This window comes from Halichoeres trimaculatus, unplaced genomic scaffold (genome assembly GCF_033239565.1).
Source record: "Halichoeres trimaculatus isolate MK-OKI-2021-1 unplaced genomic scaffold, fHalTri1.1 fHalTri1_scaffold_17, whole genome shotgun sequence".
Lineage (NCBI taxonomy): Eukaryota > Metazoa > Chordata > Actinopteri > Labriformes > Labridae > Halichoeres > Halichoeres trimaculatus.
The window spans coordinates 14,860,595-14,882,757 of record NW_027437195.1 but is presented as its reverse complement, the minus strand read 5'-3'; the positions used below and the strand labels follow the sequence as shown (position 1 = coordinate 14,882,757).

Here is a 22,163-nt window from a genome sequence, read left to right as displayed (position 1 = left end):
AGATGCCTAGTGTCTGGCAATTGGTATCTGTACTCAATGGTACCAATTTTTTTGTGTATGTTTATGTGGTAAAAAATATTATTTTGTTTACTAATAAAATCTGGCCTGCACGGTGGCGCAACAGTTAGCGCTGCAGCCTCACTGCAAGAAGGTCACCAGTTCAATTCCTAGCTTGGCTGGTGGGCCTTTATGTGTGGAGTTTGCATGCTCTCCCCGTGCATGCGTGGGTTCTCTCTGGGTCCTCTGGCTTCTTCGGCTTCCTCCCACAGTAGAAAAACATTCTCACCAGGTTGATTGGTCACTTGAAATTGTCCTTAGGTGTGAGTGTGTGAGTGAATAGTTGTCTGTCTCTATGTATGAGCCCTGTGATTGACTGGCGACCAGTCCAGGGTGTACCCCGCCTCTCACCCAATGACAGCTGGGATAGGCTCCAGCCACCCACGACCCTGAACAGAATAAGCGGTATGGAAAATGAATAAATTAATGGATATTTATTCTTCAATGTATAACCCTAAAACCTATAACTCCCTCACAGTCACAAGGACGTGTTGGGTACCTAAACATGGTACCTTTCGATTTTATGAGAATCAGTACCTGGTACTTTTGAAAGAATTTAGTCAGTGCCTATGAAAGTACCTAATTCAGTACTTATCCCTACCTTGGTCTCTACCAAGAGCCTGTCATGTTTTAATCTAGGATTATTCTTAATTAATCATCCTCATTTCAAAGCCATGTAACAGAGCTAACCAGTCCATACTACCACCATCAGAGAAACATTAGTAAACTTCACTGTCTACTCCAGAGCTCAAGATGCTCATACACAGTCTTGTCTCGTCCCACGTTGATTATCAACTATGTGTTGCGCTCCTTTCACCTCTCCCAGCACGTCTGCCCTTAACCACCTACAGACAATATGCTGCTGCATGAATACTCACCAGGTCAAACAAACAGGCACACATCACTCCTATGATAAAACCTCTTCACTGGCTCCTCACGTCTTGTAGGATCAAGTTTAAAATTCTTTCCTTACTTCTGGAGCCCTTCATGATCAGACCCTAGAGTGTTTGGCAGAACTTATTCAACCATACTCATCAGCTTGTTCCCTCAGGTCCAACTCACAACACCTACTGTCCATCCCACAGACAAGCCTTCAGACTCAAGGGTGTTGAGCTTTTGAGGCACTGTAACCAAAACTTTGGAGCTCGCCATAATCTTTTACTGACTCTGAGAAACCCTGAGTCCTTAGAAAAAAGCACTTTTAAAATCTGTTTGGGGAGGCTCATGGGTCATCACACTAACTTTGAATTATCTTCTTCTTCTGTCATTTATCACAGATGGTTGTTGCATTGCTGGTCTGTCAGAATTTTACTCACAGGGCTTAGAGAGCCTGCTTTATACCTCTTTTTTTAATCAGTGTATATTGTATTTTACTGTTGTAAGGTAGGACTTTTGTCTGCAAAAAGCATATAAAACATACCAAAATTTACAAATGTTGCTGAGAATAATGTGCTGCATTTCAATATAACATGTACATAAATTTAAAATACTCACTCCTGCTTTCTTTCCAATTGCCCTGTGGCCCTTCCAGGGGGGGTCTCTGGACGCCCAGATGGCTCTTACTCAACAGGATCACCGACTTCGACGAGCTCACCTTCGACAAGCCAGAGAGCTGAGGAGACATAAGGTTGTCTACACGGCTAATGGTATGGCTTTACATTATCATTCAAAAAGGAAAATACAAAGTGTTGTCTGAATGTGTTTAACTGGTTGGTACTGATGCAAAAGTTTTGACATTTGGCTCTTGAGTTGGAAATACAGAACAGATACGGAAACTTGTGAGAAGACCCACAGAGAGGGACATCTTCTATGATGAGACCACAGGAGAAAGTCTGGATCCTGGCTGCCTTCAGGACCCAAAATTTGTGTCACAATTTGGGAAAAAACATCAAAGCAAGACAAACAAACAACTCCTGTTCAGAGGAGGAGACGAGATACACAAGAATCAAACTACAAGTGCCAGAAAAAGAGAAGAAGAAACTCTACAAACTGGATACAAGAGACTAACTTTGGACAAGAACTGTGATGAAAGAGAAAGCTGGTATTTCTAACTAGACTTAAAACACATTTGGCATGTATAAAGCCTTCTGGAACAGATTCACATGAAAACATAATGTCTATCACATGAACAACCACTGTCATAACTCAGCTCTTGGATTGAGCAAAAAAATACAGATTTTCAACAGTTTGTATGTGTTTGAGTTGCACTGAATAAGTTTTCAGAAAAAAAAAGGTCTCATCCAGTTAAATTCTGGCATTATATGCACTAAATGCTCTATGTTTGGGATAGTTCTTAGTTGAAGTTATGGTGCCCTCTAGGGGTAAAAGTAGTGCACAAAAATGTCTTCAACTACTAAGACAGTGAGGCTTAAGTTCTGTGTGCCATCATCATTGTGTCATTATTTTAACTGTAAATAAACTACAGATGTTGAACATGTTGTATTGATCTGAAAGGACAGGGATTTAAGTCACCTGTCCTCAAAGCTCTGGATGTGTTTGGCAAATGTTGTAGAAATTAGTTCCAATGAATTCTCCAGTATCCAAAAATATCCCCTTTTTAGAGAAGGTGTGCAGCTCTTGAGAAATAATTAGATTGAAAACAGGAAATTGCTAATTGCACCATCACTTTTCAAGTGGTCTCCCTGAGGCCGGCTCTCAGCGAGTACAGAGAGTCTGAGAGGAACTGGAATCAAACCAAACACCTGAGGCCACAGTGGCCGACTAAAGCCTGATCCTCAGGCATGGCACATTAGAAGAACATTGCTGGGATCGCATCACACAGCGGGGGGCCAGACAGGAATTCATTGACAAAAGATTATCCAGCTGTGGTTAAGTAGAGGTATTTCAAAAGAAGAAATAAGCATTAAACTGCATTAGAGAAATCAAAGCAGTCCAGCATTAGGTGTAATGCTCTCCACCACTGGGTGTCATTATTGGGCTGAGGGACAGTGAAGCCACAAACTGGCAGTAGTGTAGAGAACAGCTGTAGTGTTTATAGTAGTGCAGGAAATGTGAATTTGGGTTTTTTATTGAGTATTAAAGGCTATACTGGCTCACATGATATAACACAATCAACACTGTTTGTCACGTTCACAAGTTTATTTTTGCCCATGTAAGTTTTTTTTTTTCATGATTGTATAAAAGTGCTCTTTTATTTCTTGCATGTGTGTATAAAAGTGAAAACACTGATTAAATAAATAAAAGTGAATGATTGGAACACTGATGCTAAAGATCCAAAGGTATGATCTGAAGGCACTGGAGCATAGCATCACATTAAAACGACTCCTTGTACTTAACCATCCATTCAATCAACAAAGCAAAGTCTGCCAGTGAGAGGCCGCTGACTGCAGACTTCAGGAGCCAGACTGACCACATATTGGGATACTGAGGAGATTTAGAGTGGCCCAAGTCTTCAAAAAAAACTTCTACTTTTCCAGTTCGCTAGCCACACACACTGGGCCTTAAAGCCAAATCACGGTGGAGGGGGAGAGCCGAGAGGTCTCAGTGTCTGCCACTCTGTCCTGCGACATAAAAAGAAGGTGAAAGATGCCGTGTGAGCAATTGGTTCCAATTGACAGAGGATTGGTCATGGTCAGCCTTCTGAGTGGAAATCCACGTGAGAATGTAGCGTTTGGACCAGCAAGGGGCACAAGAGGCCAACAGCAGACAATGAGGGCACTCAGAGAAGTCTGGCTGCTGGGGAATCATGGGCCACAATCTCCTCTGATTTAACCCTTCACCTGCTGCTTGTTTTTCCCTTCAAACTCTGAGATGAGGCTTCACAGTGAACGTGTAACAGTGATAGCATAAAACTTTCTTTTTGTTTGTGTGAACTGATTGTAAAAAGTAAGATGAGAGCGCATTAAAACACACACATACTGCCAATAGAGAAGTCTTTTCTGAACCTTGCGACATATTTAGAATAGTTCACTAATTAACTTAGGTGAAGCATCTTTGCAACATCAAGAGGTGACCATCTTTGTGACTTTCATCCTTGTGACTTTTTCACCAATTAGGCAGGTACTGCTCCCTGAATGGGACTGACTGCTTTCAAGTCTCAAAGGGCCAGAGGGTCAGTGCTCAATCACAGTTTGCTTAGAGAGGTTGTGTGTTTGAACCAGCCACTAGTTGACAGGGCGGGGATGAGGTCAAAAGAGGGTGGAGGATTGGGGAGGGGGGACTCCTGCCAGCTTTAAAAGAGGAGCCTTTTGAGGCCAAGACACTGGCCCGAGCTGCCTGGCCTTTCACAGCCCAGCCGCCCCTCTTGTCCAGGCCCACAACAGCTGATGACAAGGCCCCAGCTGCTAATTATCCGGCTGATGGAGAGTCACTGAAGTGGGACTGTCAGAGCAAGGGGTGGCCCTTGTGTCTGCAATGGGATAAATGTGAGGGAGGGTGAGGGTCGGGGGATAAAAGAAGTTGAGCTACAGGGGAAGGTATCTGAAAGAGGAGAGCATCCATCCAGAATCAAAACTTTAGCTCGTCAAAAATGGCTAAATTATGCAGGTCTTTAAAACTGAAAGCGAGAGTGTTTTGTCCATTTTCTCAAGTTCTTACATTTAAGCTACCTGGTAACAAAAGGATTGTAACAAATGTTTTTCCAGTTTGTGCCATTTAGTTGTCTTCAGTCACAGAGTGATGAAATCGCCCAATATTACAGTATCATCTGTCCAGAGGAAACCGGAGCAGTTCCAGTTGAATTCCACAGAAAGTACTCTTTTGATAGAAGTTCTCGTGCTGGGAAAAAAAAAAACAAAGAGATCATGTTTTTGGCTTCCAAAAATGTGCATACGATAAATGTTCTAATTGAAAAATTACATTAAGCTTACAAGTTATAATCCTTGGTTTAGCTGAAGAATAAACCTGCACTGAATGCTGGTCCACACAGCACCCAGAAAGCGTCATGTCAGGCACTTTGAAATACAGCTGTAAATATAAGACAGCATTTGTGACTCGTTTCTTATTTACTAACAATAACCTCCTACCTATTCGACCAAATTCACTGCATCAAGGTGAAGCTTTAACTGGACAAAATGAATTATGAAAAACAAGTCTGCACAATTGCTATCTAAAATAAGTTAGCATTTGAACTTACTTTGACATAGGCCGTGAGCCCGATGCAGAGGGGGTCAGTGGGTCCTGGTGTTTGCCCGGAAAAGCTGATCTTGCCTTCCATTGTAACCTCTCGAGATTTAGGGAACTTTTGTCCTACACATCAGCGAGAGGAAAAACTCCTCATAAATTCTTTTTATCTTTTTAATTTTTTATATTCTGTTTTTATCAAGCCATAACACTTTGAGATCATCCGATGAAAAGGGCTTTGTAAAAAAAAGAAGGTATTTTTCTTATGTTTATTACTATTATTATATACAGATGTACAGTTGAGCCGTTGTTTTTTTATTATTCAACATGAATGTTTGAGTGCACAGAACCTACCCAGACCCCACACCAGCAGGTTCTTCTCCTTTGAAACATCCAGTTGTCCAGAGCTCACCTTCACATCCACAACACCCATCTGGTCCCTGCATGCACATCCACATGTTATGTTAACATGAGCACGCTAATCCCAGTTATTCATTTGTAAGAGTTATTTTAATGGATACTTCAAATTTCAGCAGCTAATAACAAAATATTTGACTACCAAATATCATGATTATATAATCTCTTATTTTACATGCAGGGAAAAGGCTCCTGGAGGCGCATTTCTGGAAAGACCTTCATGGTTTAATAAGTCAAACATTATGATTGATCTTTATTCAAGACTCGCAGATTAAGCCATTATTCTTATTTATGTTATTGGGTTCATTACTTTGCCTTTGACAGGTCTCATTTAATTACTGTAGGTAAGGTGAGTTATAGTGCACTTTCAGAAAGAAACTTTGGATGGACAGGGATGATGCCATGATGCCTAACAAACATTAGAGATCATGAAACTAAATAATAATGAAAGACAATATTCAAAGAAAGAATACAACAAAAAAAACATAACACCATTGTCATACTGGTGTATACTCTTGAGCTCATTACCTGTTAAAAAATGGCAGGTGTGCTTCACAGTAGTCAAAGCTGTTCTTCACACTCTCATGGAGCTTGAGTGTTACCGAGACACGCAGCTGGTTCTCTTCTTCCTTCAGCTGATACAAACCAAGGATCGGGGGAACAGGGACCTGATCGAGGAATAACAGGAATCATACTTAAACAACAATCACATTTAGTGGGGGTTAAGGCATATCAGTATGTGTGTGTTTTATACCTGAGATGTATAGCTGCACAGTCTGAAAGGCTCCAGAGGAGGAGAGAAAGGAAACTTATAAGGCCCTGAGAATGCTGAGCCATCATAGCTGTCCACACTGCTGGCAGTGAGGATACTGGAGTCCAGTGAGGTGACACAAGGATGAACCAGGATGTCCTGCAGTGGAGAACCATTTGGTGGAAGTGTGAGGGTCACTGTGACATTTGGGAGTACCCCTTCCACCTCGCACTGTTGACAAAAGGACAGTAAAGGTAGCTGAGGCACAATAATAACCAAAACAACAATGTTATTTGCCTTCTTGTCAAAAGTGCTCTTACTTTGCATGTCACAGTGCCAAAAACATCCCATAAGTCCTGTCTGCTCCTGTTACCATACTGCATAGAGCGTACTGTTTCCACCAGTGCTACATTTACCACAGCTCTGCCCCGATGGAGCCCTGTCTTCCAGGCTGGCTGTTTCTGGTTCCCTGTAGGAGCAGGCACTGAGGGTATAGCAGGTGTCCAGAGTAGTGGCACATCCAGTGGTGTGCCCAGAGGACAAATCTGAAGGAGGGTGGCAGGTAGCATGGCCAGGCGAGACACCAGTCCCTCACTGTCTGTTTTGCCCCCAGATGAGAGGAGAAAAGTCTGCAAACCTGCTAGGAGTGAGAGCCCCTGAGAAACAGATAGTAGGTTTGACAGTGGGGGTCGTGGCTCGGGAGGGGCATCCACTAAAGGCAGGCAAGCTAGGATGAGAGGACCCTGCAAGATGGCCAACACTGGCCAAAGTGGCTCCTTTTCAGGACTGTCCACGCGCAGTTCCAGAGCTGGTGATCGCTGACGGTTAAGGCAATCATCCCTGACAGCTACATAGGGTTTGTCTATGTCTGAAAGACCCAGCTCAGTGAGCAGGAGCTGCAGCACCGTGTTGTCCTCTGGAACAGCTACGTATGAGGAACCAGCAAGGCTCTTTGCACGATGCTCCACAGTCGCAAACCTCCTATGAAGGAAAGCACAAAGCAACAGTTATCTTTATGCTGCAATCAGGGCAAAGGCAAACTATGTAACATATTTCTGTGCAAATTTAAAGATAAAGAACAATGTTTTAAATCTACACACCTACCTTGAAAAGCGAACTGACGCATTTTCTCCTTTTTCGTGAGAAATAATCCACAAAGCACGAACACTCATCTGTACAGCTTCACAAGTGTGTTTTTAATTTACAGATTATTCTGATATTTTCTGTGTTTTTATTGGCATTTTATTATTACCTACGACTAGTACCTCAAAATTTAGCCAAGGCTGCTACCTACTTCCTGTTATTATCTCATGTGACAACACACACACCAGTCAGCCGACCTGCGCGCATGCGTACTTTCATGCAGCTATCCCCACCCTTCGCCGCCCAAACAGGAAGCGGAGCTGCTAATCAGCTAGCTGTCAACAAAGAGCAGAACTGGACAAAATAAGTAAATCCATGTAGAAGTTGGAGGTATTTCCGACTCTGAGCTCCTTCTTCGACCAGATTCACTTCTTATCGCTTCTAGTTGAATCTTCTGAAGATGGCAACTACCGCTCAGCTGTTCGAGGTAAAATTACGGAGAGCTGTTAGCTCGCTGTCAGGCTAAGGTTGCTCTTTATCATTAATGATAGCTTAACGGTACCGTTACCATCATCTGAAACGCGTTGTGGAGACGAATCAGTGATCCATACAGACAGACACGTGTTTTTTTGTTGCAAAAATGTGTAGGGTTTGTTTAGTTGTTCAGGGAAACACAAGAGTGAATGATTGTTGGTGTGTATTCAATTTTAACCGTCTGTATCAAAACAAACGTTAATTGTATAGTTATGACTATTCTGGGGCACTGTCTTCTTAGTTTGAGCTGATCACCATCCCAGTCATGTCCTCTCCCTCAGGAGCCTTTTGATGCAGATGAATACATTGAAAGATTGGCATGGAGGACTCCAGGAGGAGGCTCAAAAGGAGGAGCGGAGGCTTTCGACCCCAAAAGGTACTGTTGGTTCTTATCAGCAAGGGCGTAGGAATGGGTTGTACATTGGGGTGGGTGGGGCACATTTGACTGACTCCCTGCCTCAAGCCCTTGATGTCCTTCATGACATTAATGTATTTACAACAGACAACATAACATACAGTAACTAAAAAATTATCTAATAACAACTGATTTGTAGATGTATATAAGGTCATATACTGTTAACTCTGTTTACAGCTTAACTTTACCTAGTAAATTATTTTACTAGTTTATTTTAAAACCTCACATCAAGCCCTATGACAACCTCTCCTTCTCCTGTCTTCTTCTTGCTGCTGCATTCCTGCTTCTCAACATAAAAACATACATAAACATAAAAAGCTTCAGAGATGCACATCCAAGGTACAGCTCCTGAGCACGAATGTGGCCCATTTCAAAAATAGACAGGGAAAATTCACTTTTACCATGGAGTAGCATTCACCCTATACATTTGCAGAATACTATGAGGTGTTCTAGAGGTCAAGAGTGTAGCTGATAACCTAATCATAACTTATCCCAAACCCTTATAGTATTATGGAAATAATGAAATAATTCATTAAAACTTGATTTTTTTTAAAACTTATCATCAGTCCTCACCTTTTCTCCTCTCTGAATCTGTTATAGCTAATCAATAGGAAACTTACCTTACACCCTGAACCTCTACCTGCCTCCTCCCTTAATGTATTACAGTTCTTCTCATTGATAAAATTAAAAGTGTTTGTGTAACCGTCACTCACGCTGACATTACTCTTCTTTAAAAAAGCTGGCCTTGCTGCTGCTTCAGTCTTTTCCTCAGTGGTGGCATTGAACTGAAATGAGGCAACAGAACATTTTGGCTTGCACTGATGTTACAAAGTTAGCAGTTAAATAAAGGACGAGTGACCATCCCAGGATTAAGGATTGAGGATTGAGTTAAGATGACTTAACTTAAAAGATATTGCTTCTAAGTATCAATGTGAACTAACAATATGAGGCTATAAACAAGCCGTATTCATGACAACATTCACTACAGATCGTTTTACCCCATTTAAAGACTTTCTGTCATTAGACAACCAGCTGTCGCTTGCTGCTGTCTCACACCTCCCAAACACTCTCAGAGTCGATGAGGGAGGGTGCGTCCCAGTAACATGGTGCTCTGTTGTGCTTTCCAAATAAAAGCATGTGAGTTAAAAATTTTGAAATCAAATATTTTTCTCCACAGCAGTATAAATTTTGGTGAGGACAGGTATGCCCATCTCTAATATTAGGGGGGACACGTCCCCTCGATTCCTACGCCTTAGCTTATCAGTAACATTTTCTGCACACACTGTTCCTCCCATGAGCAGGAGTAAGACACAAAGTACAGCTAACTCTCAAATTTTTTACCTTGATTTTCAGTTTCATGTATTGTTTGCATTTCTTGGTTTCTGAATTAGTTTCACATCTGAAGTTTTTCTTAAGCAAAACATCATTTTTGCCCCCTTTCAGAATATAAAGTTAAAAACAGTGAAAAACAAATGCTGTATCAAATGCGTTTCATTCTTGAGCTTTGATTTCTTGTGTGCACACTCAGCTAGATTTAAAGTTTACAATCAATGTCACATTTCTTCAGATTTTTTTGCTTTGGATTTCTTTTTGTGGTGATATAATTTTTGAACTTAACATGTAAGTTCTCCTGAAAGACAGCAGGAATTGTGGTTCATCCTACAAGAGCTATAAAAATACTTTTATATAATTACTAATCACAGTCACTCTGGCCTGTTCCACATTTTAAGTCACAATTTAACCTACCAACATTCTGCGAAAATAATGTCAAGATATTTTTTTCTCCTTCAGATAAAGTCAAACTTATTAACTAGAAAAAAACTTGTTATTTTAGGGGTCAAAAGCAGATTTTCAAATTCCAAATATATCATGTAAGAAGGGTGCATTCTCACCCAAACCCTTCAGCACAAAACTTATTATTATTTATTATTTTATTATTATTTATTTCCTGCCATCACTATCAACTTGCTAAATTCTCTGAGTGAAACTTTGTTGTCCCTGCACTGTCCAAAGCTTGTCGCGATGTCACCAATGTTAATTAAGTGTCTCTGATGGTTACACTGCAAAAAATAATTGCAGGAAATAACTAGCTTCAGATTTTTTCCATGGTATTTACACTGTTTGTTGTTGTCGTGTTGTTTACACTTGGGACCAGGATATTTCTCGTAAGCAAAAATGCCATAACAGTTTAACTATGTGGATTCACCCCGCCTTATCTACTTCCTCCATTAAACTGTTGCCGCCACCTCCTTGGAAGCTCTTAGCGAGGAGTCAGAGACAACATATCTGTGGAGGCCACCATACTGTGAGTCACCAGCCAAGGAATGAGTGTCTATTGGAAAAAAAAAAGGGACGGGAGATGTCTTTAAGCTGTAGCCAGTACCGAGGGAATTAGTCAAGAGATTATACACTCATCATTTTGGGATGTTTCCTGCTCTGTGAAATGTGGTGCTGACTGAGAACATTTGCTCTGCAGTCCTGATGGCACTTAAAATGCAGCTGACGAAGTTGCTAGTTTTCAGAGCTCCTTAAGTCTGGGGACCCAGGAATTAATCATCAGGGACTATTTTGTAACTAGCCATATCTCTAGCTGAGAGGTCAGTGGGACAGATTAAACCTTCTGGTACTTGACTGCCCTTTCAAAATAAGAGCATTTTGTGAGTTTTACTGTTTTGTTGTGGATATACTGTTGGCTGATGAAACCATTGATAGCATTGGATCTATATTTCTTCTTTCTTTTGGCAGGTTGTTAGAAGAGTTTGAGAACCACATAGAAGAGCTGAAGCAACTGGATGAGAAGATCCAGCGACGTGTGGAGAAACTTGAGCATCAGTGTCATCGTGAGGCCAAGGAATTCGCCCACAAAGTGCAAGACTTGCAGAGAAGCAATCAGGTATGTTTGATGATCATGTACCCAGTTTAATCCCCCTGTTTTTAATCTGTAATCACAGAATAACTTCATCTTTTCTTTACATTTCCTCTGTTCTGTTTCAATCCAGGTAGCCTTCCAGCATTTCCAGGAGCTTGATGAGCATATCAGCTATGTGGCAACCAAGGTTTGTCACCTTGGGGACCAACTTGAGGGGGTGAACACACCCCGGCAGAGGGCTGTGGAAGCTCAGCGTCTGATGACCTATTTCAATGAGTTCTTGGATGGAGACCTGCGTAGTGACGTTTTCAATAACCCAGACAAGGTGAGAATGCTGCATGTGTTTCTTCCTTTCACGTCGTTGGAGGTGTGTGTGCGTGTGTGTGTGTCCAGTACTTAGGACCCCCTGCTGTGATACAGCTGGAGGTGAGAATGAACCGGATTATGAGGTAAACCTTCCATATTAATTTGTCAAGTTTATCCCTTTAGTTGGATCCCTCGGCTAATTTGGATTAATAAACTGTCATTTGCTGTGTGACAATAGCTGGCTGATTGACTAGCATGGATGTCAACATGCTCATGTCAACCTTAATTGCATTTACAGGAGGTTGTCTGGGTGCAGGAATTTGGTAGTTCCTCAGCTTTGTGTCGCATTACAGCAGCTAAGAGCCTGTGGCATTATGGTACATGCAAGGGTGGCGATAACATGAACGCAAGAAGATGAGATGCACGCTCAAACTTACTTCCTGCCTACACAGATGCCACCTCAATGTTGGTCAAGCACCCCCAGAAAGTTTGATTTTGCAGTTTTCTAAGCGACAGCACAGAGATTGGGATGCTTCAGATTAATTCCTGTTAGTAGCAGCATCATTAGTGGGTACAGAGCAGTGAGTCTGGGGTCAATCCCAAAGACGAGAGCTTGAGATGGAGCTAGTTTTTCTGGAAAGGCATGCAGAAATATCTGGCCAGATTCCTTTTTCCTGAGCATACCTCAAGACGAAGGGGAAAGAGGGAAGCTGCAAGTGAATAGCTGAAGGGGGATGGCTTTGCTAATCCTTCTGAAAGGGAGGGCTGGGCCGCCAGCGTGGAGACAAGTGCTGCTAAACCCTGACTGCAGGGAGACGGCTACATTACTTACATGGGATTTAGCTAATCTTAGCTGGGGGACAGATACTTAGAAAACCTTCGCCGAGCAGAAAGGCTGGATCCTCCTCACGGGAGCAGAGTAATGATGTTAGCTGAGGCAGGCATCTGCGGGAACAGAGGAGTTGCGGACGGCGGGCCTTTAGTAGGTCTGGGGCTTTTTCAGACAGTGTGTATGTCAGGAGGGGGCGGGGAGTGTGGGGGGGTGTTCTCGACAGGGCCCCCTTTTTCTGAGGCAGATATCCCTGGCCGGACAGATTATTGAAGGCGATTTAGACTCCTGTGGGATTACAGCCCATTCAGAAAAGGCATGCCAATAAAGAGTTGGATGTGCTGCTAAGTCAGGACTGCTGCTGTTGCTGCTGCCGATGCCCAGGTGAGCGCAGCCTGTCTGTTATCAGCTCCCTGTTCAACATGGGGAGGTGGAGGAGGGCTGTGCTAAAATGATGATCCCCCAAGTGGAGACACTGCCGGCGGCCCACCAGCTTTTGTCTGGATGTCCACCTCTCATGGTCCTGTGGCGCTCTATCTCTTCCTGCCTCACCTGACTCACTCTCCCTCACACCCACTCCTTCATCTCTCTCGTTGACTCTCTTCCTCAGATTAAGGAGGCTGCTGATATAATTCAGAAGCTGCATCTAATTGCCCAGGAGCTGCCATTTGACAGGTAAGTCTGCCTTCCTGGAGGCAGCTTTAGACAAGAGCATGTCAGACGAGGGAAGGTACAGTTTTAGTCATTTAGACACTTAGTCACAGTGTAAGCCCACTGCACAACAACTGGGTTAAATACTTTCTCCAAAAGTAAACACACATTTTTTTAAACGACTTCAGCGTGTCACCTGCCATTATCATCCCTCTGATTAACAATCTTTTTCTATGACAGATTTGCAGACGTAAAGGCAAAAATTGCAAGTAAGTTAAAAAATGTTTTTTTTATATCTATTGTCGGCAGTTCTGATTATCATTACAATACACATGAAGCTAGTTACAAATGATGACAAAGTTTTATGTCTTTAAAGGTAAGTACCATGACCTTGAGCAACAGTTAATCCAGGAGTTCACAGCTGCACAGCGCAGGGGTGAGATTGGACGTATGCGAGAGGTGGCAGCAGTTCTGTTACATTTCAAGGTAAATATCCTGTCTGGTGTGTCCAGATTGTATTTAAAAGCTGCTCTTAACGCAACATTTATGTCTGTGATATATTTCTGTCTTTATTTTTCACTTTAAATGTGTTTTTTTTCTTCCAGGGCTATGCACATTGTGTTGATGTCTACATCAAGCAGTGCCAGGAGGTGAGTGATGAAAGTAGTTTTAGTTAATGTTTCTGTTTTTTTTGGCACCAATCTCCTCAGAGAACTAGTTAACTCTTTGTCTGTCTCTGAAGGGGGCCTACATGAGGAATGATGTGTTTGAGGACACTGCAGTCCTCTGTCAGCGGGTCAACAAGCAGGTGGGCGACATCTTTAGCAGCCCAGAGACCGTCATGGCAAAACTCATCCAGAACATCTTTGAAAACAAACTTCAGGTATTCAGATAACTGATTTGATTTTCCAAGGTTAGCTTTCTTTTTTCCTTAAAATAATGACACCTGTTTGTCTGCAGGCCCATGTCAAAGAGAAACTGGATGAGACTCGACACTCAGATGTAGAACAGTACCTCAAAAACCTCTATGACCTTTACACCAGGTATTTACCCTGACACTTTTATCACACTTCCTCTCTTATTCACAGCCACCTACGTGCTGTCACTTTGACACAACGCTTTTCTGTTGCTTTCCAGGACCACAACACTCGCCACCAAGCTGACAGAGTTCAACCTGGGCTCGGACAAGCACACATTCCTGTCCAAGCTGATAAAGAGCATCTTCTCCTCATACCTAGAAAGCTATATTGACATGGAGAGAGAATACCTTCGCACTAGAGGGGCCATGATTCTCCAGCGCTACTATGACTCCAAGAATCACCAGAAGCGGCCAATCGGCACTGGCAGGTTAGACTTTAGTGCTCAATTTTTTCCACTCCAGGAGTAGTTTTTGTTGGTGTGTTTATTCAGTTATGCAGGGAATACGATTTGATTTCGTAAAAATAAAAAATAAAACATTTTCTTACAGTATCCAAGAGTTAAAGGAGCGGATCAGACAGCGCACAAACCTCCCTCTTGGCCCAATCATTGACACCCATGGGGAGACGTTTCTGTCCCCAGAGCTTGTTGTCAACCTGCTGCAGGAGACACGTCATGCCTTTGAAAGATGCAACAGGGTAAGGCAGCTGAAAGTATTTCTTTTCTGCTTTGAAACAAGAGCTTTCAGGAGAGAAAAAAACTCCTGCTTGGCTTGAAGAGTGAACCTTCTTCTCTATGATGTGACTCAGCTTTCAGATCCTTCAGACCTCCCCAAGAATGCCTTTTCTATCTTCCTGCTGCTGGTCGACCATCTGTGTGTAGAGCACATCGATTATGCACTAGAGATCGGCCTCTCAGGTAAGTCCCAGCATTTTAACATGTTTTATATCCGTAGTGTTTTTATTTAATCTGGATTAGGGGAGAGAAACAGGCTAAATCACTCTGGGTAAAAGTTGGTGCTGCACTTCAGGGTCCAAAGAGTGACCCTTTCATAGATCTCAAGGCCTCTCCACAGGCTTCAAAGAGAGTAGGTGTGCTTTCAGAAACCACAGCACAGATGGTTTGTTTCTTTGAAAGCATTTAGTCAAGCACTGGATATCGTGTTTGTAATAAATATACTCAGACCAGATCACATCCTGGCCGCCAACAAGAGCAAACAGCAGAGTTTGGGGGAAAAAGTCTCACTGGAGTCTGCTGTGGCTTTTTTATGAATCCACGTCATGTGACGTACTTACCAGTGACTAATTACAACCCAAAGCCAGAAATCTGGCAAACACAACAGGGCCTGAAATGAACTTTTCAGTTTGGAGCGTCTACAGAAAATTGAGGTGCACCACAACTACTATACCTGCAATGGGCCATTCTCAAAGTGGAGCCATTCAAAGGCTTACTCACCCTCTCTCCAAAAAACTGTGAGCCTTTTTTTTTGCTGCTGGTGCAGCCACATCCACAACTCCAAAAGTTTCATTTTCTGTGATGCAGCCTGAAAAAGAAATATTGTGTTTGTTGCCTGTGATGTGGCAGTGATCCACAGTGAGCAGGAATGATTGAAGGTGAATATTAAAGAAACTTAAATTAAGAATTGAAGGAGAAGAATGTTAAGCTGATGTTTGAGTAGTGATGTCATGATTAGTAACGCCTGCTCAGGGTTTTTCTTTGAGTAAATGAGGCTGCGGTGGTGCCCTCATGACTCAAACACCAGCACACTTTTCAAACAAACACATTTAACAAGCAACATAGTTCAGAGATTTCAAACATTTAACAAGGGGTGAAAGGAAAATCTCAATTCAAGACTATTTTGGTTGATATGAAAATGTTATCAAATTCACAATATTTTAAAAGTTCACAAAAAAGAAATAGTGAAAAATACAATGCACTTATTTAGTTTGAATAATGACACATCAAGTATTTAAAAATCTAGAACAGATGTCTTCAACAGGCGGCCCGGGTCCCCTAGGGGGTCCTGTAGGAGGTCTGCATCATCTTTGATTGATACAGGTTTTTTTATGTAATTATTCCCTAATATTAATTATTTTCCTCATTTTATTGGTTTTTAACACTCAGAGGCCAAAGATGATATCTTTCAGTCAGAATTAAACACATTCAGCAACACAGCAGCTGTCTTCAACTGCACACAGGTTCATCCAGCATTCACTTCTAGCTCCTAATTACAGAGGGAGACCCGCCTCCATCGCTGCTCTACCAATCACGTGCCCACATGTTTCTTATTGGCACTGTCAGGCTCCCCAGAATAGAGTAATACTGAATGCACACCAACAAGGTACATTTATAAGTTGTACTAGGTTGGGTTTAATATAACACACAATATTTAAGAAATCCCTTTTCTGTCCCTCCATCAGGCAGGGGGTCCATGGTCTGAAATACATAAACATAACTGCAGATGTGTGTACCAGATTCTCATTTGTGGATATAATCACAGGCAGGGATAACTTTACAGTGTTAGTGAAAACTCGCAGATGAACTCAGTGGAAATCTTTTCTCTTTCCCTCCTCTAAGGCTATTTCAGCTGTGTCTTTTCTGGTGCACTGGACTTTTACAAAACAGTGCTGTGTCTACATTGAGGTAAAACTATGACTGCGTTTAAAAGCTATCAACCAGGTGCACTATTAGCTTAGCGTTTTGGCTGAAGTCCTCGTTGCTGGTTCGACGCCCGAATCTGACCATTTGCTGCAGGTCTTCTACGACTCTCTATTGTGCACATTTACTGTCTTTAGCTCTCTTATCCCACAAAGGCCCAGAAATATAATTTTAAGAAAGAATCAGATGCTAGTCTTGAAAAAAAAAAAAAAAAAAACATGAATAAAAAGAGAATGGTGTAAAAATGGCCAAAGGAGGTACCAAAATTAGCCAGAGGTGGACAGCACCTCACACTTCTGTATGCAGAAAAATGAGGGGAAAAACAACAGTTCCAGAGTAACAATTATTTTCTCACATTAAATTTCAGGAGCATAAATGTGACTACAATTATTGCAGCTTTAAGCCCTGCCTGGTGTAATCTGGATATTTCCTAATTTGGTCAGCTGACAAAAAACACATGAAAGTATTTTTGACTATAACAGTTAAAAAAAAACCCTACACATTTCATGTGGACCCAAGCAACTCAGTTTCTTTTTTAAATTTTGTAACATCAGTCCTTTCATTGGACTTTGTCTGACAGTGCAAACTTGAAGATGCATCAGGTGGTGTGACACGTCTTCAGTCACAACACTAAAAACGACAGAAATAAAGCTCAGAATTTGTCACACCTTGTTGCTCTTGGGTTACATAACTAAAACTGTATTTGGCTAAAAAAGAGTGAGAGCATACCTTGATACACGGCAGGATGTGCCTCTGAGGCTTTTCATAGCATTTTACTGCATCTAGGCAGTTGAATGAAAGAGGTAGTTTATTTTTTTATGCAGCTACAGTGGAACTATCAAAGTGTGTTAACTGGACAAAATCAACTGTTTTGTCTTCCTACTGAAATGATCGTCTGACTGCCTAATGCTGAAGCAGAACAAAAGCAGTGGCAGTGGTTTCTACCCTTTATGAATCATATTAGTGTATCCTTCCCCCTACCTTTGGGTTCATTGTCTGTACCTCTCCTCTTTTTTTCTTTGATCTGTAGCGATTCCCTCATCAGACGCCAAGAATGCCAACCTGTATTTCCTGGATGTGGTTCAACAGGCAAACTCCATCTTCCACCTGTTTGACAAGCAGTTTAATGACCAGCTCATGCCTCTTATCAGGTCAGTTCTGGGTCAAAGCTTCAAATCGCTTGTTTTTCACAGTGTGCAGCTGTTACATTAGCACTGCCTCTGAACCACACAGTGTTTTTAGATGAAAGGAAAAGCTCATATTTACCTTTTCCAAACCTGTGCCTCCAGTTCATCTCCAAAGTTGGCTGAGTGCCTGCAGAAGAAGAAGGAGGTGATTGAACAGATGGAAGTGAAACTGGACACAGGGATTGACAGGTCAGTGCGCTCAGGAGAGGCCACAGACCACTCTGATGATTTAACAAGGAACTGTCTGAATCAGATCTTTAACTTTCTTTCTGGTACACACACGCAGAACACTAAACTGCATGGTGGGACAGATGAAGCACATCTTGGCAACAGAGCAGAAGAAGACTGACTTCAAGCCTGAGGACGAGAACAACGTCATGATCCAGTACACTACAGTAAGAGATGCTCCACAGAGACCGCATGGAAACAAAAACAAAGCAGCAAAGCTACATGCAAATCACTCACAGCTCTCTGTGAGGAAGACTTTGGTCTCTGTCAGACTCTTTCCATGCCCTTATTTGTATCCCTCTTCCTGGCAGGCCTGCTCCAAAGTGTGCGCCTACGTCAGTCGGCAGGTGGAGCACGTGCGGAAGTCCATGGATGGGAAAAATGTGGACACAGTGCTGACGGAATTAGGCGTTCGCTTCCATCGACTCATTCACGAGCACCTACAGCAGTACAGCTACAGCTCGATGGGAGGCATGCTGGCCATCTGCGACGTGGCTGAATACCGTCGGTGCGCCAAGGACTTCAGGGTGAGGAGGGTGGAGGAGGGGACAAAGGTTCAGGATGCTTTGGTCACAGGCCTTAACATGACTCTCTGGATTTAGACTCTAAAAAAACTATAACTACCATAATGCCTCAGTTGTTTGGTCATTTTATGAAGATCAGGACATTAGACATGATAGGGTGCATTAACAATAACAGTTTCACCGCATGTCTCTGACCTTGATTGTTCCTCTTTCAGGGTACAGATAACAGCTGGGTTTAGTTTGTACATTACAATAGCTCGTGTGCTTGTCTTTCCCCAGGTTCCTCTGGTGCTGCAGCTCTTCGACACCCTCCACGCCCTCTGTAACCTCCTGGTTGTTGCCCCTGACAACCTGAAGCAGGTCTGCTCAGGCGAGCAGCTCACCAACCTGGACCGAAACCTCCTGCACGCCTTCGTCCAGCTCAGAGTGGACTACCGTTCGGCTAGACTGGGCCGACACTTCAGTTAATGACTGACGTAACTCCTCCTTACCCTCCGTCCAGTAACCCACGCTTTGATGAGAAGATGCACCTTGGAGATACCAATCCTCGCTTCAGAGAAGACGCCAGTGCAGCCCCTGGCTCACAGACTTACCTGGGGTTCCTCTGTTCATCATTCAGACAAAGACGGCTGCTCCTTGAATGTGGGAAATGTGCATTTTGCCTTTTTTTCACTGTTTATTACTTCTAAACTGAAAAATAAGTGTCTACTGACTAAAGATTTGTTTTTAACTCCTAATCTACCATCAATCCACATGTATAAGAATTCAGATATATTGTAGGTAAGTGGACAACATTGATCTCTGTAATGTAAAAATCTTCTTTTGATTGTGCCAAATATCTAAATTCTGCAGCTGCACATGTGCATGGGAGTAGATCCTAAAGCTGCTACAAAGGGAGACTGTTGAGAGTCAGACTGTAAAGTCACTGCTGAGGCCTGCAGCGGCACCGTGTAGTGGGAGAAGCTTTTATTTGTGATGAACTGTAGGGGTTCTGACAGAGGAGACCCAGAAATAAGAGCCCCGTCTGGTTAGAAGAGACACATGACCACCTCCCTAACCTTTGACCCCCCACAACAAAGTACAGGTCAAGAGGCCATCGTGAAGAAGTGTGATGGGAGCTACAAACAGGTCTGAGAACCTCTCTGGAGGTTTGGGTGGTCCCCTCTCAGGCTCAGATGTCGGTGTGATGGGTCAGTGATTATGTGTCACTGTAATTGCACAGATCAACACTTGCTCATCCAGCAGTGCTCACAGTCCAAAGACATTATTGGCTGGGTGTGCAGTGTTTCTGGGTCAGGGGACATTGAAGTCTTGCTGATTAAGGGAACAATCCAGAGAGGAGGATTTCTCCACAGAGGGCTTATTTCAGCCTCTTGTTGTCTTCTGCACTAAAAAGAAGACAGATTATGTCCCCGATGCCTGAAACGATCTCCTGTTTAAAGCTGCTCCCACTGTACTGCTGTTTACCTTAATTTGTGACTCATTAAAAATATGTTGCATTTTATAATTGCCCTCCTCTTGAAGTTCTTGGTGAATGGGAAGCTGTTAATAGAAAGTTTGGCCAGTTCTTTCTGCGAATGTCACTTTCAAAGTGAGATGAAACAGTCTTTCTTTCTATAGAAGTCATCAAGTATTCATGGGAATTCTTGCCACCAGAGGAAAGTTCTTTCTCAGACTTCAGGAAGTGAGCAGAGCCAGAGGGGATTAGATATCTACGAGTTGATGAATTGTGTGCAGTAGTCATGGACTGGGGGAGAGCGGGTGAGATAGAGACGCCTGAGAGCTCAGTTCCAGCTCCGGCTGGTTAGCGTTGTGTAGAAGGTACACACAGTGCTATGCAAGTTCAAACAACATAATTAATTAGGCTAATATTAATATTATCAATGCCACATAAATTCAATTCTCCCAGCCCTAATCACAACTGGATAGCTTGTAAAAATTATTTTGTTAGGCCCTGATGCAAACAGAGGGTCTTTTCCAAACATTTGAAAACTATTTGTTTTTGCAGCGATTAATGTGCACGGCGCAGGAAGGGGTTGGGGGAGCGGAGCCGGGCCAGCAACGATAACTGGTGTGGAGACGGAGGCAGAGGCGCAGCCTGGCCCCAGGGACTCCCAGCACAGGCACATGGAGGAGGGGGAGGGATGTGTTTTTTGGGGTGGATGTTTGAGCAGGTGGAGGGGATTAGTAATACTGTCAACACTGGAGAGCTGGATAAGACTGTCCCCTCTTACTCGTGGGCTTCAGCAGCTCTTGCAAACACATTCAGACACATAAAGACAGTGACACATACAAACACAGGAGTGTCATACAGGAGAGGGAAACTTATCTGACCACGGACAAATTGGTCCTTTTCCACCTTTACCTCAACTTCTACATCTTTCCAAAAACACACAACACTCCTCTCTGTGTATTTCCTCCAGCTTTTACCATGTTAGGTAAGATTTCTAGTGTCATAATTACACAGAAATTAATGCCAGGGAAAAGGCTGCCAGTGCCTCTCAAGAATCAATCTGCAGCAAGATGCACTTTGGTCTTACTCAGTCCGGACAGCTGAGCAGATTCAGATTACTGGAGACAAACATGAAAAGACATGAAACATTTTCAGAGATTTTAAATGTGGTATGTGGTGCTGCAGTGATGTTAGAATTTAAAATAAGATCCTGAATCCGACATCCTACATCTCAACAAACACGCTCATCCATGTTCAAGTTGGGTCATACTGGGAATTTCTGAGTCCAAATCTTCTTCTCCCCTGACTACACATATCATCATTTGTTGCATCTCCATCCCTGTGTCCACTCTCCAAATTCACCGACCATACTTTCCTGTATTTCCACTTTCAATACACACCCAGCCTGTCCTCCTAACATCCCCATAAATCCTTGCTTTCGGCGCATTGCTGCCACCCCAACAACTAGGCTGGCCCTCCCTCTGCCTCCTGGAGCACTGACAATAAAGCATTACAGCAGTCAATCCATGTCAACAACAGCTTTGCTTAATTCCTGCTAAACACGTTTAAACTAAATCTTCACCTAATGATGCATAATGATTTGCTCTTTAGTGCGGCTGGCGGCTCGTATCAATTTCGGTGGTTTAATTTAGCCTCAATCAGAGGGATGACTCAGGTGGTCTGACTGTAGTAGACACACGGGGACGGTATTAAGGATCCCCCTGGTTTAAATTAGTCAGGTAATTGTGATGAGACACTGCAGAGCGTGCAGAACGTGTTGTGTGGGTTTTATCTGAAGGTAAGTGTTGTTTCAGTCTGTATTTTTATCCTTGAGGAAACTCTTTTAACAGTGTACATGCTCCTGAACTCTTTAGTGAAGATTCCTTTCACAAACCTTGGAGGCACTTTGTTGTCCTTATTAAAATCTATTCTTTCAGAAATCTGTGCGGCAGACCCTCATGATGCAGGCACACAGCCAGGCCCTCTGATGTGCTGCAGATGTTGCCCTGGCCTTGACCTCCTGCCCGTTCAATGCTGGGGCCAGAATGGCACAGGTGCCGCCCCACCTTCAGTCTTGGGCAGCCGGGAGCTGCACTGTGCAGGATGTGACCGCTGCCAAGTCTGCTCCTTTGCTCACTTTTCTCATTATCAACACGGAGTGTGACGTCGCCTGAAGAAACTCTCTCAGTTCCTCCTTATTA

The 22,163-nt window shown here is 42.9% G+C and overlaps 2 protein-coding genes across 2 annotated transcripts; one reads left to right on the top strand and one right to left on the bottom strand.

The window, feature by feature from the left end:
- Positions 1–2,525: 2,525 nt before the first annotated feature.
- On the bottom strand, positions 2,526–7,684 carry ap5m1 (adaptor related protein complex 5 subunit mu 1). Its single transcript, XM_074691867.1, has 8 exons — positions 7,412–7,684; positions 6,628–7,288; positions 6,311–6,538; positions 6,085–6,224; positions 5,494–5,579; positions 5,153–5,265; positions 4,887–4,983; positions 2,526–4,794 (listed from the first exon to the last, which is right to left on the bottom strand). Exons 1-8 carry the CDS (start codon positions 7,477–7,479, stop codon positions 4,712–4,714), a joined length of 1,476 nt encoding a protein of 491 aa, XP_074547968.1. The 5' UTR covers positions 7,480–7,684; the 3' UTR covers positions 2,526–4,711.
- exoc5 (exocyst complex component 5) lies at positions 7,681–19,998 on the top strand. The gene is made up of 18 exons (XM_074691866.1): positions 7,681–7,877; positions 8,206–8,300; positions 11,085–11,232; positions 11,339–11,533; positions 12,954–13,018; positions 13,235–13,263; positions 13,371–13,480; positions 13,600–13,644; positions 13,737–13,877; positions 13,955–14,037; positions 14,132–14,341; positions 14,463–14,610; positions 14,722–14,830; positions 17,601–17,721; positions 17,860–17,946; positions 18,044–18,152; positions 18,297–18,512; positions 18,789–19,998. The coding sequence occupies exons 1-18, from the start codon at positions 7,851–7,853 to the stop codon at positions 18,975–18,977; spliced, it is 2,127 nt and encodes a 708-aa protein (XP_074547967.1). The 5' UTR covers positions 7,681–7,850; the 3' UTR covers positions 18,978–19,998.
- The last annotated feature ends 2,165 nt before the right edge of the window (positions 19,999–22,163 follow it).

Excerpts from the sequence above, each read along its gene's own strand:
- ap5m1 (XM_074691867.1), bottom strand. The coding sequence starts at position 7,479 with ATGAGTGTTCGTGCTTTGTGGATTATTTCTCACGAAAAAGGAGAAAAT. Across the intron at positions 6,539-6,627 it reads TTGGCACTGTGACATGCAAA|TGCGAGGTGGAAGGGGTACT; the intron begins GTAAGAGCACTT and ends TTTTGTCAACAG. Across the intron at positions 4,984-5,152 it reads GGCTCACGGCCTATGTCAAA|CTGTATTTCAAAGTGCCTGA; the intron begins GTAAGTTCAAAT and ends TTATATTTACAG.
- exoc5 (XM_074691866.1), top strand. The coding sequence starts at position 7,851 with ATGGCAACTACCGCTCAGCTGTTCGAG. Across the intron at positions 14,342-14,462 it reads CGGCCAATCGGCACTGGCAG|TATCCAAGAGTTAAAGGAGC; the intron begins GTTAGACTTTAG and ends ATTTTCTTACAG. Across the intron at positions 14,611-14,721 it reads CCTTTGAAAGATGCAACAGG|CTTTCAGATCCTTCAGACCT; the intron begins GTAAGGCAGCTG and ends GATGTGACTCAG.